General features: G+C 35.2%; 1 protein-coding gene across 1 annotated transcript in view; it reads left to right on the top strand.

Annotated features, from left to right (window-relative positions):
• The first annotated feature begins 2,736 nt into the window (after positions 1-2,736).
• The window catches only part of spred2b (sprouty related EVH1 domain containing 2b), a 50,688-nt gene continuing 40,340 nt past the window's right edge, over positions 2,737-13,084 (top strand). Inside the window, exon 1 of the mRNA XM_067386740.1 lies at positions 2,737-3,135. Coding sequence (XP_067242841.1) covers positions 3,110-3,135 — 26 coding nt within the window. The 5' untranslated portion in view covers positions 2,737-3,109. The remainder of the gene's footprint in view (positions 3,136-13,084) is intronic.

The raw sequence follows: 13,084 nt of genomic DNA, 5'->3' as shown, positions 1-13,084 counted from the left end.
ACTACGAGAAACACCTAAATACATGGTTTTTCATTTTGTGTTATCTGATACATTGTTTTTTTATTAATTTTACTGAAGAACAGGATGCCAAGGACATCCATATCAAACTACATAATTTACTGGAGTTCCAATTCCAGAAAAAAATGGTGAAAGGAATATTAAAAGCACATTTCCAATTCGTAATCCTTAATAACAAAGTTATAAAAACAAGCAAACATGATTTATATTTGCCAAATATCTTTTTGTTTTTGTATATGAAATTTACAAAATTAAAATAAAATTCACAAAAATCTCATCAGATTCAAAAAAAAGTGCGATATAACCAGAGGACAATGAATAATACTCTGATAATTATCTATAAAATCAATAAACTAGTCATTGTTTCTGGCTCCTTAATAATAAAATGATAATGATAAAACAAAATAATGATAACTTTTTTATTTAGCACATTTTTACAGCAAAATCATGGATGTAATATACGGGGCTGTGCACTAGTTGGTGAAACAAGACACGATTGCTTAGATTTGATAGCCAGTTTTTAGCCAGCCTTTTTTTGAATTCATATTAAATAAAAGTACTTTGGTGATATTGCTTTTGACTTGACTTTATTTACATATGTGACCTTAAAGGAACCCAAAAGTAATCATACTTTCATATTGTGGTGCTTGGATTACGTTACTGAATACTTTTATTAAGTCATTTGTAACAAATATGTTCAATATATCTGAAACCATGAATGCATGAATGTAAAAAAAGATACATTTCAAACATACATCAGGAGTTAGGCAATAAACTTAAAGGGTTAGTTCATCCCAAAATGAAAATAATGTCATTTATTACTCATGTCTTTCTACATGTAAGTATTCGTTCATCTTCTGAACACAAATTAAGATATTGTTGATGAAATCCAGTGGCTCAGTGAAGCCTCTATTGAGAGCAAAGCCATTCAAACTCTCAAGATCCATTAATGTACTAAAAACATATTTAAATCAGTTCATGTGAGTACAGTGGTTCAATATTAATATTATAAAGCGACAAGAATACTTTTGTGCGCCAAAATGTTTTTTTTTTTTTTAACAATATCTATATGGGCCGATTTCAAAACACTGCTTCTTTAAGCTTCTTTGAATATTTTGTTTCGAATTAGTGATTCGGATCTCCTATCAAACTGCTGAAATCACGTGACTTTGGTGCTCCGATTCACTGATTCAATTCGTAAAGCTCCGAAGCCGTGTTTATAACCCTCAAATGGATCTTTACAAGATGTTCGTCATGCATACTTCATGCATGCGTTGGATCATGTGAGTATAGTATTTATTTGGATGTTTACATTGATTCTGAATGAGTTTGATAGTGCTTCTTGGCTAACGGCTAATGCTACACTGTTGGAGAGATTTATAAAGAATGAAGTTGTTTATGAATTATACAGACTGCAAGTGTTTAAAAATGAAAATAGCGACGCTTTCTTGTCTCTGTGAATACAGTAAGAAACGATGGTAACTTTAACCACATTTAACAGTACATTAGCAACATGCTAATGAAACATTTATAAAGACAATTTACAAATATCACTAAAAATATCATGTTATCATGGATCATGTCAGTTATTATTGCTCCATCTGCCATTTTTCTCTATTGTTCTTGCTTGCTTATCTAGTCTGATGATTCAGCTGTGCACAGATCCAGACGTTAATACTGGCTGCCCTTGTCTAATGCCTTGAACATGGGCTGGCATATGCAAATATTGGGGTCATACATATTAATGATCCCGACTGTTACGTAACAGTCGGTGTTATGTTGAGATTCGCCTGTTCTTCTGAGGTCTTTTAAACAAATGAGATTTAAATAAGAATGAGGAAACAATGGAGTTTGAAACTCAATGTATGTCTTTTCCATGTACTGAACTCTTGCCAAGATAAATAAATTTTTGATTCTAGGGCACCTTTAAATATGCTAGTGCAAGTAAATAACAATTAGTTCAAACTTTGACCTGTGGAGGGCAGTAATACACTTAGCAATGTCTACACTGCTGGAATTCAAATTGAGAAGAAGAAGAAGAGAGCTAGTTCAAGATGAGCATTTATGGTTAAAACGTATATATATATATATATATATATTTTTTTTTTTTATTATTATTTTTTTTTAGAAAATGAGCAATGGTTTCTCTAGATAAGACTCTTGTTCCTCATCTGGGATCGTGTAGAGCTCTTTGAAGCTGCACTGAAACTGTAATTTTGACCTTCAACCGGTCGATGCCCATTGAAGTCCACTATATGGAGAAAAATCCTGGAATATTTTCATCAAAAACCTGACTGAAGAAAGAAAGACATGAACATCTTGGATGACATGGAGGTGAGTAAATTATCAGGAAATTAAAATTTGAAAGTGAACGTCCTTTAATTTGTGTTCCGAAGGTGAGTAATAAATGACTTTATTTTCATTTTTGGGTGAACTAACGCTTTAATATTTCACTGTAGAGTTTTAATAGATTTATGTTGTTTTGTTTCTGCAGAGAACGTTAAAGAGTTAAAATAAGGCTCGGTTTCTTAATATGAATGCATGTGAGATTTAGCCATATGCTGATATAGCTGTTTGCAATCTTGATTAGCTTCATCCAGACGTTCTTCCCAACAATATGATCAGTAAAACCATTCCCACTGATTTAAAAGGCATTCGGCCTGCAGTGTGACGTCATCGCTTCCGCCCTCTCTTCCTCCCTCCCCCCGCGCGCGCTGCTGCTGCTGCTCGCGCTGGGCTCGCGCTGTTGCTGCACAATAATCCAACATGGAGTAATCAGAGATGGGGCTCGTTGGGGCCACCCTCAGCAACATCAACGCACATTTCATCTAAGGGATTTTCGGAAATACACTCAGGCACTCAAAACTGTGGAACATTAGCTTTCTTTAGTTCCAAGATCCTCCAAGGTTTTCATCAGCAACTGGTTAGATCCAGTGAGAAAAAAAAAGAAAGAAACGAAAAAACCCATCAAGACGGAGACGAGGAGAGACGAGAAGACGAGCGAAATGTGAGGGATTATTTGGGAAAATCAAAATGACGAACGAACAGAGTGCACCCGTTGTGGGATTTTTTTGTAGGTGAAACGAGAAAAATGATTGAAGAAACACACCCAAACGAGTAAGTACCTGGAAAGAAATGTCTTTTTTTTTCTTTTCTTTTTTTTTTTTTTTTTTTTTTTTTTGTAGATTTTGTCTTTGTTCTGGACGCCTGTTCTCATGTCACGTCTTTAACGCTTTAAGTAAGTCAGATCGCATCTGAAGATGGTGCTGGAAAAGTTTGGTAAACTATTTTAGGTTGAAATGTTGAGTGGTATTGTCAGTGGACGGGGGGATCGGGCCCTCTCCCACTGATAGTCTGAAGGAGGGAGGGAGGGGGAAGATGGAGTAGGGGTGGATCGGAAATATTTTGTAAAGGGATTTGATGTTTTAAAGGCCCTTCCTTGAACATTCCTACGCGTTTGCACGCCTCGCGTTGCTTAGCGCAGCAGAGCCATTTTGTTTGTTTGTTTTTTGAACAATTGAGCTTGCTTAAATATTGACCAGTCATAAAAACCGAAATGGTTTTATGTTCTGGAAAGTCTCCTCGGATATATCCGCCATTTGTTTTTTTCCCTCAGGCGCTTTGAATCGTTCTCATTTGCATACAGGGCTTCATTCATAAAAAGACCATTTGACTTTGTTGGCTCGGTGACAACGCGTTATATACTCGAGACGTGTTTGCTGCTCAGCTAAACAAAACTATTTTATCTCAAGGATGTTCGTTTACCTGAATAATATGAGCTTTTGAATTATGGCTGGCCGATATAATATTGTTTTCCAGCGAATCGACGATGGGCTCTGATAGGCCACGTATTATTTGTCATGTCTTCAGCTGTGTTTCCTAATATCCTGCCATTCCGTGACAGAATTGCTGTCACACGTTAACAATAGTGGCCTCACGGATGAATTGGAGTCAGTCTGCCAGCGCTTGTCAAACGGAAGGGCGAAGGGCAGAGGAGTTGTTGTTTGCGCTCATTCATAAAAGCTGTAACCTTCAGCTGCTCCATTCATGACTGCAGCGATAAGCGCGCGTCCACCATATACACGCTTAAAACGACCGTGCACGTGTTTGTAAAGAGTCTACGTAATAAATAAACACACAGATAACAACAAAGTTACTTACTCCTTAAGTACTGTCCATTAAGTTATTATTACACATTACTGAAAAAGGTTTCCTCCAAAATAGCATAGTTACTTCAGAGAAAAATATGGTGGAAAATAAATGTTTATAACGAGTTTATTAACGTTCATCAATGGTTTGAACTGTTTAAAACTAAATTTGCTTACATTATTAGTTAAGGGCAGGTTATATCCTTACGAAGTTACTGTGGTAATCATAGTTAATGTTACTACAGTGGGAATCACTTTATATGAAGTGTCTTTAAGTACTAACATTTGGTAACATTTATGGGGAACAGTTCTCACTTTTAACTAGTTGCTTATTATCTTGAAAATTGGCTCTTTATTAGTAATTGTAAAGCACATATTAATGCTTTATTCTGCTTGACCTTATTCTACATCCCTAAATCCTACCTAAACTTAAACGCTACAACAACTACCTTACTAACTATTAATAATCAGTAGGGCTGGGTATTGACACATTTTTCACGATTCGATTGCTATTCACATGCTTTCGATTCGATTATGATTTCGGTTCGATTTGATATCAATTATTTTGTATGTACTATATCAGTATATCTCTCAGCGAATGCTGTAAACTACACTTGGGAGTCAGCTGGTACTAACATTATTGAAGGTTAAATTAACTTATAAACAAACACTTAATTATGTTTTAATTATAAATAAAGTTTAGAATTACATAACCATATTTCTACTCCAATTCGTTTTTTTTTGTTTTAAATCACGGCTGTCATAACTGATTTATTCAAACATGCATTAAATATTGACGAACATTAAAAATTATCATGAATATGTAACGGTGCATAGCTATATTTATCAGAATGCTGCTTTCTAGATTTCACTTTTCTAGCTGACTAATGAGTTTATGGTCACTGAATGTGTTTTTCTGAGGTGAATGTGGCGTTACGTGACATTGTTTACGAGCTGTTTTATTGACGTCTTTCCGAGGTTGAAACACTGATTGAGCGATTACACAAGACATGATACGGATTTCGGTAAGTTGTACTGTATATTTTAACATACCTTCAGATGTTTAGTCTTGTTTATTTCGCGCTGTACTGAGGCCCTAAAGCGATCTGTCACGTCACATTAAATGGTGCCAAAACGGGATTTATTTTTTGAATCTCATAATAAGATGGACGTCATTTGAAATATGAGACTTTGTTTCATATCAAAAGTAACAAAGCACAAATATTATTGCAAATTATTGGATGGGAGGTGCTACCTATTCTGCTCATTCATCAACTGAAAACAGACTAGACTAATCGATTCTTGGGATTTAAGAATCTTTATCAGTTTGTAAAAATGAGAATCGGTTAAAATCGAGAAATCAAGATTTTTTACCCAGCCCTATTAAGCAGTAAATTAAGAGTTTATTGAGGCAAAATTCATAGTTGAGTGTGTCAGTGAATATCTGTTCCCTGTACCAAAGTGTTACCTAACTTTTAAACCAATAATTTGATACAATGCACTTATTCTGTACATACATGTTTTACGTTGTACCTAAATTAAAAAAATATATATATATCTGCCAGTAATTGCATCTATAATTACACTGTTGACCCTACCTCTCTATGCCATAACCTAACCCTAACCCACCCATAAACCAGACCACAAAACCCATTCCTGTCCCACCCCAATAGCAGCAAAAGTTTTTTTGCAATACACTATGCACACAATACGTTTCATTATACCAAACAATTATTGGTTACACTTTATTGTAAGGTTCCTTCTTACAGTGTAATTATATATTTAAGTATATTTTAGTAATATTAATTAACAACATTACTATAGGGTTAGGAATCAGTTACTGGTATTATTATTATAGTAATTACATGTAACAAGGACACTGTAAAATAAAGTGTTACCCAATTCTTTTTTAATTTTGATTTATTAGTCACAGTGATTGCAGTAACTTATAGTTACCGTGGTAAAATGTTTGTAAGGTTGCACATTATATACTCGTCTACCATGTCATTTAGGGACTAGCAGGTTTAGGAGCTTGTTACCCAATAGGATGAATGTGATATAGCACTCACACACACACAAACACAGTCATATCAATCGTATTGATCTCAGTAATAATGTTCCCAAACTAACATTTGACTCTGCCTGTAAATAGTATAGAAGACAACAGTGTAAAATGACTTTCAGAAAAGGTCACCCGGTCCCCAACCATTCCCAATCCCCTGCCCTATGCAGGAAAAATCGATTTCAGATCCTCATTTTCACTCTGACTCATACGAACAGCCTCGGTACAGACTGTGTGTGCCACAAATAAAAGCATTACTTTGTATATGTCAGTGTATATGATTATCCTTATGGTTACGCTTCATTGCATATTTTTCCTTACATGGTCTAGATTACAATATTGTTAGAAACTAAAAATCACCATGACTTAGCTGCCTGTCTGATATTTTTGACATGCTCGCTTGATCTGCAGCAATAATTAACCTTAATGTCTTAAAATGATGAGTCCTCAATGTTACACAGGCAAGCTCAGCAGTTTTAGAGCCTTATGTCTCTCTTTCTATTAATTTGATTTAATATTGGTAATGTTAGCCATTTAATTCCCTTTAAGAGGATGTTGGACTGTATTGCTTTCCCTGGCTTTTGTCTGAAAAGAGAGCTTTGCTTAAATCTGCTTATATTCTGATCGGGTTGTGTTTTTTTTGAAGTGTAATAAACCGAGGATTGACTGTTATGCTCCTGTGACCTGAAGTGTGTTTATATTAATTTACCGTTAATGGGATGCTTATGTACTTGGGGTGAGCTTTTGATTCAAATTCTGTGAGTAAATAAATAGGCAAAAATGTGTTTTGTTTGAATGCAGCAAAAGTCCTTAAACATTCCTGTTGAGCGTTATTATGTTTGAAACATGATTTTTAAGATCACAATCACATTTTTCACATCTTTCACTCCATTAATTATATCACAAGATAATAGAAAATAGACAAGTTAACACAAGTCAAGGTCCATGAAATGCATTATACTTTTGGTCCTTCCTTAGTAAGAGTCATGCTCAGGTTATGTAACCAATAAATGAATATTGAAGCTGGCAAGGATGTGCTTCACATATCTGCGTAAGTTAAAGTGAGTTTTTTCCATAAGACTCTAAATATTTGATTGTGCAACAGAACAGTAGCATAGATAATGGTTCCCTTAGTAAATATTAGGGCTGCACAATATATCGTAATTATTGAAATTATATGAACTGCGATAACTTATTTTAATACTTCAAAACTTAGGAAAAGACAAAATTTTAGGTTGACGCAGATAGCAGGTTCAGGGTTTTTCCAGTGACATTTGCAAGACGATAGACTAGCCGAACACAAGAGTGTGAAAAATGTATGTAGATTATATCATTCAGTGCTTCCCACACATAGACTTTACTTGGGCGGGCCGCCCACAGATAATAACGGCCGCCCAAGTATATTTGGAGACACATTTTGGCTGTTATTATTTTTACCCTCTTATACTTTTATATCCGCTCAAGATAATGAAACCATCCGCGATCGATTAACTAGTCGTTTCATACCTACTCGTTACGTGTGCGTCAGAGCTGTTTACTCCCGCTAACATTCAAACAGGTTGCTGCATTTTGCAAAGTCACTAGACGGTGCGGTTGCGTGTTCTACAAGTTCGCGCAAAAGCGCTTCAGACTGCTTCAAAGTGATTCTCAATCAATGAAAAGCGCAGATTTATGCCAAGCGATTGCTAATGAACTCAAGTTGATGAATTATTACAATGTCTACTTTATGGCCTTTATATAAAATGTTCCATACGATTGTAAGAATCTTAAGGATCAGCCTGCAATAGATCAGACATTTCAAAATAAGAGTCCCGGTGTATTTCGGGCTTGTTTATAATTAAGTCACACGCTAAGTTTTTTTCTTTTTCTTTTGTGCATTATTGGTGTTTTGGTTACACAATAAATTGTATTTAATTTGATTTCCATTTAATTCATAGTAAATTATTATAGTCTCCCCCACAGGAAGAAAAGACTAAGAACATTATTTGACACACATATTATTCATTTTATAAATTGTACTAGTAAAATCTGTGTCCCATTCACTGAGAGAGACACTATATGACAGCAAGGAGAACATAGGAAAATGTGAACCATTTAAATGCTGTAATTTTGCATAATTTACAATGCATAATAATGCATAATATTAGTATGTAATTAAATGTAATATGTTATTTAATTAAAATTAATATCAATAAATAAAAATACTGTTAAAAATCACACATTATTTGTCTGTCACATGTAGTAGACCATTTTTGTGCCGTGGGTAATAGGAGGATTTTTCGCCCGGCTACCACCGCAAGTATATTTCAAACCTGTGGGAAGCACTGTCATTATCAGTTTTTAAATATATTTCATAAATTTAAATTGATTTGACATACTTAAAGACATAGTTCACCCAAAAATGAAAGTTATCCCATGATTTACTCAAATGAGTAACCCGTGATGTGATGTATGACGCAGGATGTAGGAGTATTGTAAGCATCATTATGTCATGTGTCGGGTCAGAGTTTACTCTACTGCCGCAAATCAATGAGTACGGCCGTCAGTCGGAAGCTAGTTATTTTAGTTAATATATTTGCTTCAGAAGGCCTTTATTTACCCTCTGGAGCCGTATGGATTACTTTTTACAATGGATGGATGAATTTTTTTTGGCATCAAACTGTGGCCCCCATTCACTACCATTATAATGCTTGGAAGAGCAAGGATATCTTTAAATATATCTCAGATTGTGTTCATCTGAAAGAAGATCTAGGATACCCTGAGGGATAATTTTTTCATTTTTGGGTGAACTATCCCTTTGAAGCTTTATTGTAATACCATAGTATTTAACATGTTGTAAAATATCACAGCCCTATGTGCATTTAAATAAAATGATCAAAATATCGTGGAAATATGGTGAACTAAAGATTTACAGTTGGTGTTTAGTCTAAAAGAATTTCCATTTCAGAGTTCAAGAAGTGCTTTTCTTATTCCCCATTATCAGACGTCCTGCGCTTCTTATGAATGTGTTTTACATCCTGTGGAAAAGACACAAGGGCCAAATGCTCCTGCCCAATCTTCCAGGCTGTTAATTTTTTATTTGATTGTTTCCTTAAATGTTTTCTTGGTCAAGCCAAGTAGTAAAATGTGATGGTTTATTTGTGAAGGCCACTCTGCTGTTGTAAAGCAGCCTGTCCAAACATAGCTCCCAGTCCTCTGGAGAATGAAAGCGTTGTCAACTTCTCACCCCTCTGCGGTCCTGCTGAGAAGGGAACACAGATAGCTCTTCTGTCACGGCCCAGACAGGAAGCCATTATCTGCGCTTTATTGAACCTGTTGTTCTTTTTCATTCAATCAGCCCATCCCCCCCAACCCGAAAAGCATTGAGGGGCCAAATGAGGTCTTGTGAATTTCAGTGCTCTCATATGGAAATGCGCATGTGTCCACTGGAAGTCCAGTCAACTGCACAAGTTTTTTAATTCAGTGTGCTTCCACAGCCCACCGACCGGCCATTCAATAGTAAGCCGACGAATAACGAGGAGACTTTTGCCAACACGTTCCCAAGCCAGCAGATAGAAGCGGCCAAATGTCAGAGCCCAGTCTTAGCCCAACTTGTTAACTCTAAATCAGGATTCGGACTGAATTGAATATCAAATGCAATGGGACACCTGGACATGAACAATAGCTTTGGTATTACTTGCCACCATTATTTAGCACTCTTTGTGTCCTTTCTGGCCTTAAGGGTTGGTTTTCCCCCTTCTCAGGTTGAAGATGTAGTTGATATGACACAGATCTATGGCTGAATAGCACTTTATTCTGCTTGGAACCATATGTTTTAGATGTCAAGTTTTTTTTTTTTTTTTTCTAACAATTTCTTCAAAAATACACACAAAAATGTTTCACACAAAAGATGACCTTGACATACTCTCTACAGCAATATTTTAATTCTTTTTAAAATATCAGTCTTTGTTATTAAGGTCATTCTAGGTTGTCAAATGGTATAACCATTAGGTTCGGAAGTTAATGATATTTGTAAAATAGTTTTTACTTGAAAATTATGGTATAAAACATTTCAAAACAATTAAAATGTGTACACTCATTATAGATGTGTACTCACTACATAAAAGGGCTAAGATAATGCTATTACTCAATGCTAACTTAAAACAATGTAACAGTTCAGTTTACTTAAAAAATATCAGTTCTGTGAACTTGAAAGAAAAAGTTAATTTGTAAGTGCTAAATACTCATAAAAGTTAATTTGACTGAAGTAATTTATTTAATTTAAGTTTGTCCTACTCAAACCAATTAATTATTTTGAGCGTTAGGGTTTATAGTGAGAGTTGACAGGAAGTGAGGTGGGATGTGATCAGCAAAGGTCCATGAGCCGGGACTCAAACTCGTTGCCCAAAGTGCAGCTGCGCCGTATGTCGGCATGCTACCCACGAGGCTATCGCCGCAGACCGTCTCTGACACTATTGAAAAGTTTGGGCTGTATAAGACTTTGTTTTTGAAAGAAATGTCTTATTCTCACCAAGGCTGCATTTATTTGATCAAAATACACTACAAACAGTAATATTGTGAAACATTATTTAAAATAGCTGTTTTCTAATTGAATATGTTTTAATTTCAATCCTGTATTTTTTTCCTGTGATCAAAGCTGAATTTTCAGCATTGTTATTTCAGGCTTAAGTGTCACATTATCATATTATGATGATCATTAAGCAAATATGATGATTTGCTGCTCATTAAACATTTTTTTATTATTATCAATGTGGAAAACAGTTAATATGTTTGTGGAAGCCATCATGCATTTTTTCTCTTTAAACTTGAAAAAAACAAAACAAAAAAAAACACATTTATTGGAAATGTCTTTACTGTTACTTTTGATACATTGAACGGTGTAGTATAAATGTGTCAAATGGCTGTCTTTTTTCAGCATCTCACTCCATGAGCTTTGTTTTTTAGTCAAGTTCATAGTAGTTCTGCTTTTGACACATGGATCAATATCAGTTCATGACAATGGACTAGTCATTAGTGTAATGGTGGGATAAGCATTTTGAGCTTATTAGATATTTACATTAGTAATAATATACTTAAGCATGTAGTTTCTGTGCCGCGAGCAGCACAGAATTTGCACATGACATTGTCATTTAATATACTGTAATGCCTTTTCAACATTAAAGTTCATTCATTGTAATGCCTGATGTATACAACATAGACTTGCTTTAAAAAAGAGAGTCTTGTGTTTCCCCTTCTCTGTCTTTTGTAGTTGGCTGTGAGTAGGGCCAGGCAGGGTTACACAGACCTTATCTAAGGAAGTAACACTCTGCCCTTATCAGGTTTGGTGCAACTGTTTAACCCACCTGCCAAAAGGGGTGGAAACCACTCTACCCCACATTTATATATTGGTTTTTCATTACTCGCTCAGGGATTTTTTTTGTTTCTTTTTATGTGTGTGCCCTGTGCCAGATTTCTCGTCCAGTGGGGGTGGGGGGCAGTTAAGTGAAATGATTCTGAGCTCTTTGTGTAAGGAACAGACTTAAAGTCCCCCTGTAGTCAACAATTTTATCCCTTAAAACTCATCTTTGATCACCAAAAAGACATATTTAAATGTTTTTTTTTCCTATGGATTTTTTTCATGCCTTAAAATAGCTTGAATGTAACTCTACACCCATGCTTCATTTAGTATACATGGAACCACGAATATGCTAATTAGCCCCGCCTCCACTCGCACAAGTTCAGAGATCCACTCGGTCAACTTACTGAGATAAACGCTGCGCAATGATATCGCTCTTTACAACGTCTGACACATAACTTATTTAGTATGATTAGCCTTTTGCTTGACTACATTATTAAACAGCTAATAATGTGTTTCTAATGTTACATAAACCATGATCCGTTTGCCATCTCAGTCTGCCTTCTAAAAAATCTGTATCCTTAGAAACACTTCTTTGAACAATTTAGAACATCAGTTAAGAAAGGCACGTTGACTTGATTGGTTATAAGGTAGTTTGTGATGTCACAAACGCCAGTGATTTCAAACCATGTTTTTGAAACAGTCTTTAGATCACTGCAGTTTTATGGAGAAAATACTCCGCAATGGTGTTGACTTGTGAATTTGCACATAGTTTGTCTTAAAGCATATTAAAAACACCACATAGGCGTATAAACAAAATTAAAAACTTGATTGGACTTTAAATTTAAAGGGGCCATATGATGCTAATTTAAAAGGTCATTATTTTGTTTATTGGGTGTACTAGAATAGGTTAACATGCTTTGATACGGCACATTATTGCAGCACCTCTATTCCCAATCTGTATGAAATGCTCTGATTGAAAGCCCGGAGTGCTCTGATTAGCCAGCTGGCCCAGTGCATTGTGATTGGCCAAACACCTCAAGCATGTCACAAATGGTTAATAATGTTGTTGGTTTTACCGTATCAATTCGAGCCCAAATCAGAATTTGAAAATGCAGATTGATCAGAACCAAGCATGACTTGAGCAGAACGTTTCACATTGGTGTTTTTTTATTTTGTAACTCTCTATGATGTTATAACTATGTAATTTGTCTTCTTGATGTATGTCTTGAAGTGACAACATAAAATACAGTTTAAACATAAAATACAGTTTCTTGGTTTGTTAGATAGTATAGATCTTATACATGCACAGTATAGATCTTATACATGCACAAACAGATGCATTAAACACTAAATGAAAAGGAAAACATTAAAAGCATCATATGGCCCTTTTGAGTCGTTAATAACTGAAAAGCTAGTTTTTAAATAATCTCATTCTTGTTCGTACTATTCAAACTAATTCTGCTGGGAGTCAGTAATGTGAAATCAGACGCATCTTTTTCTCTTAAGTGTCATATGCTG

Source organism: Chanodichthys erythropterus, chromosome 5 (genome assembly GCF_024489055.1).
Source record: "Chanodichthys erythropterus isolate Z2021 chromosome 5, ASM2448905v1, whole genome shotgun sequence".
NCBI classification, from domain to species: Eukaryota; Metazoa; Chordata; class Actinopteri; order Cypriniformes; family Xenocyprididae; genus Chanodichthys; species Chanodichthys erythropterus.
Note: the sequence above shows the minus strand (reverse complement) of the source record. Positions and strands in the feature narration are given on the sequence as shown.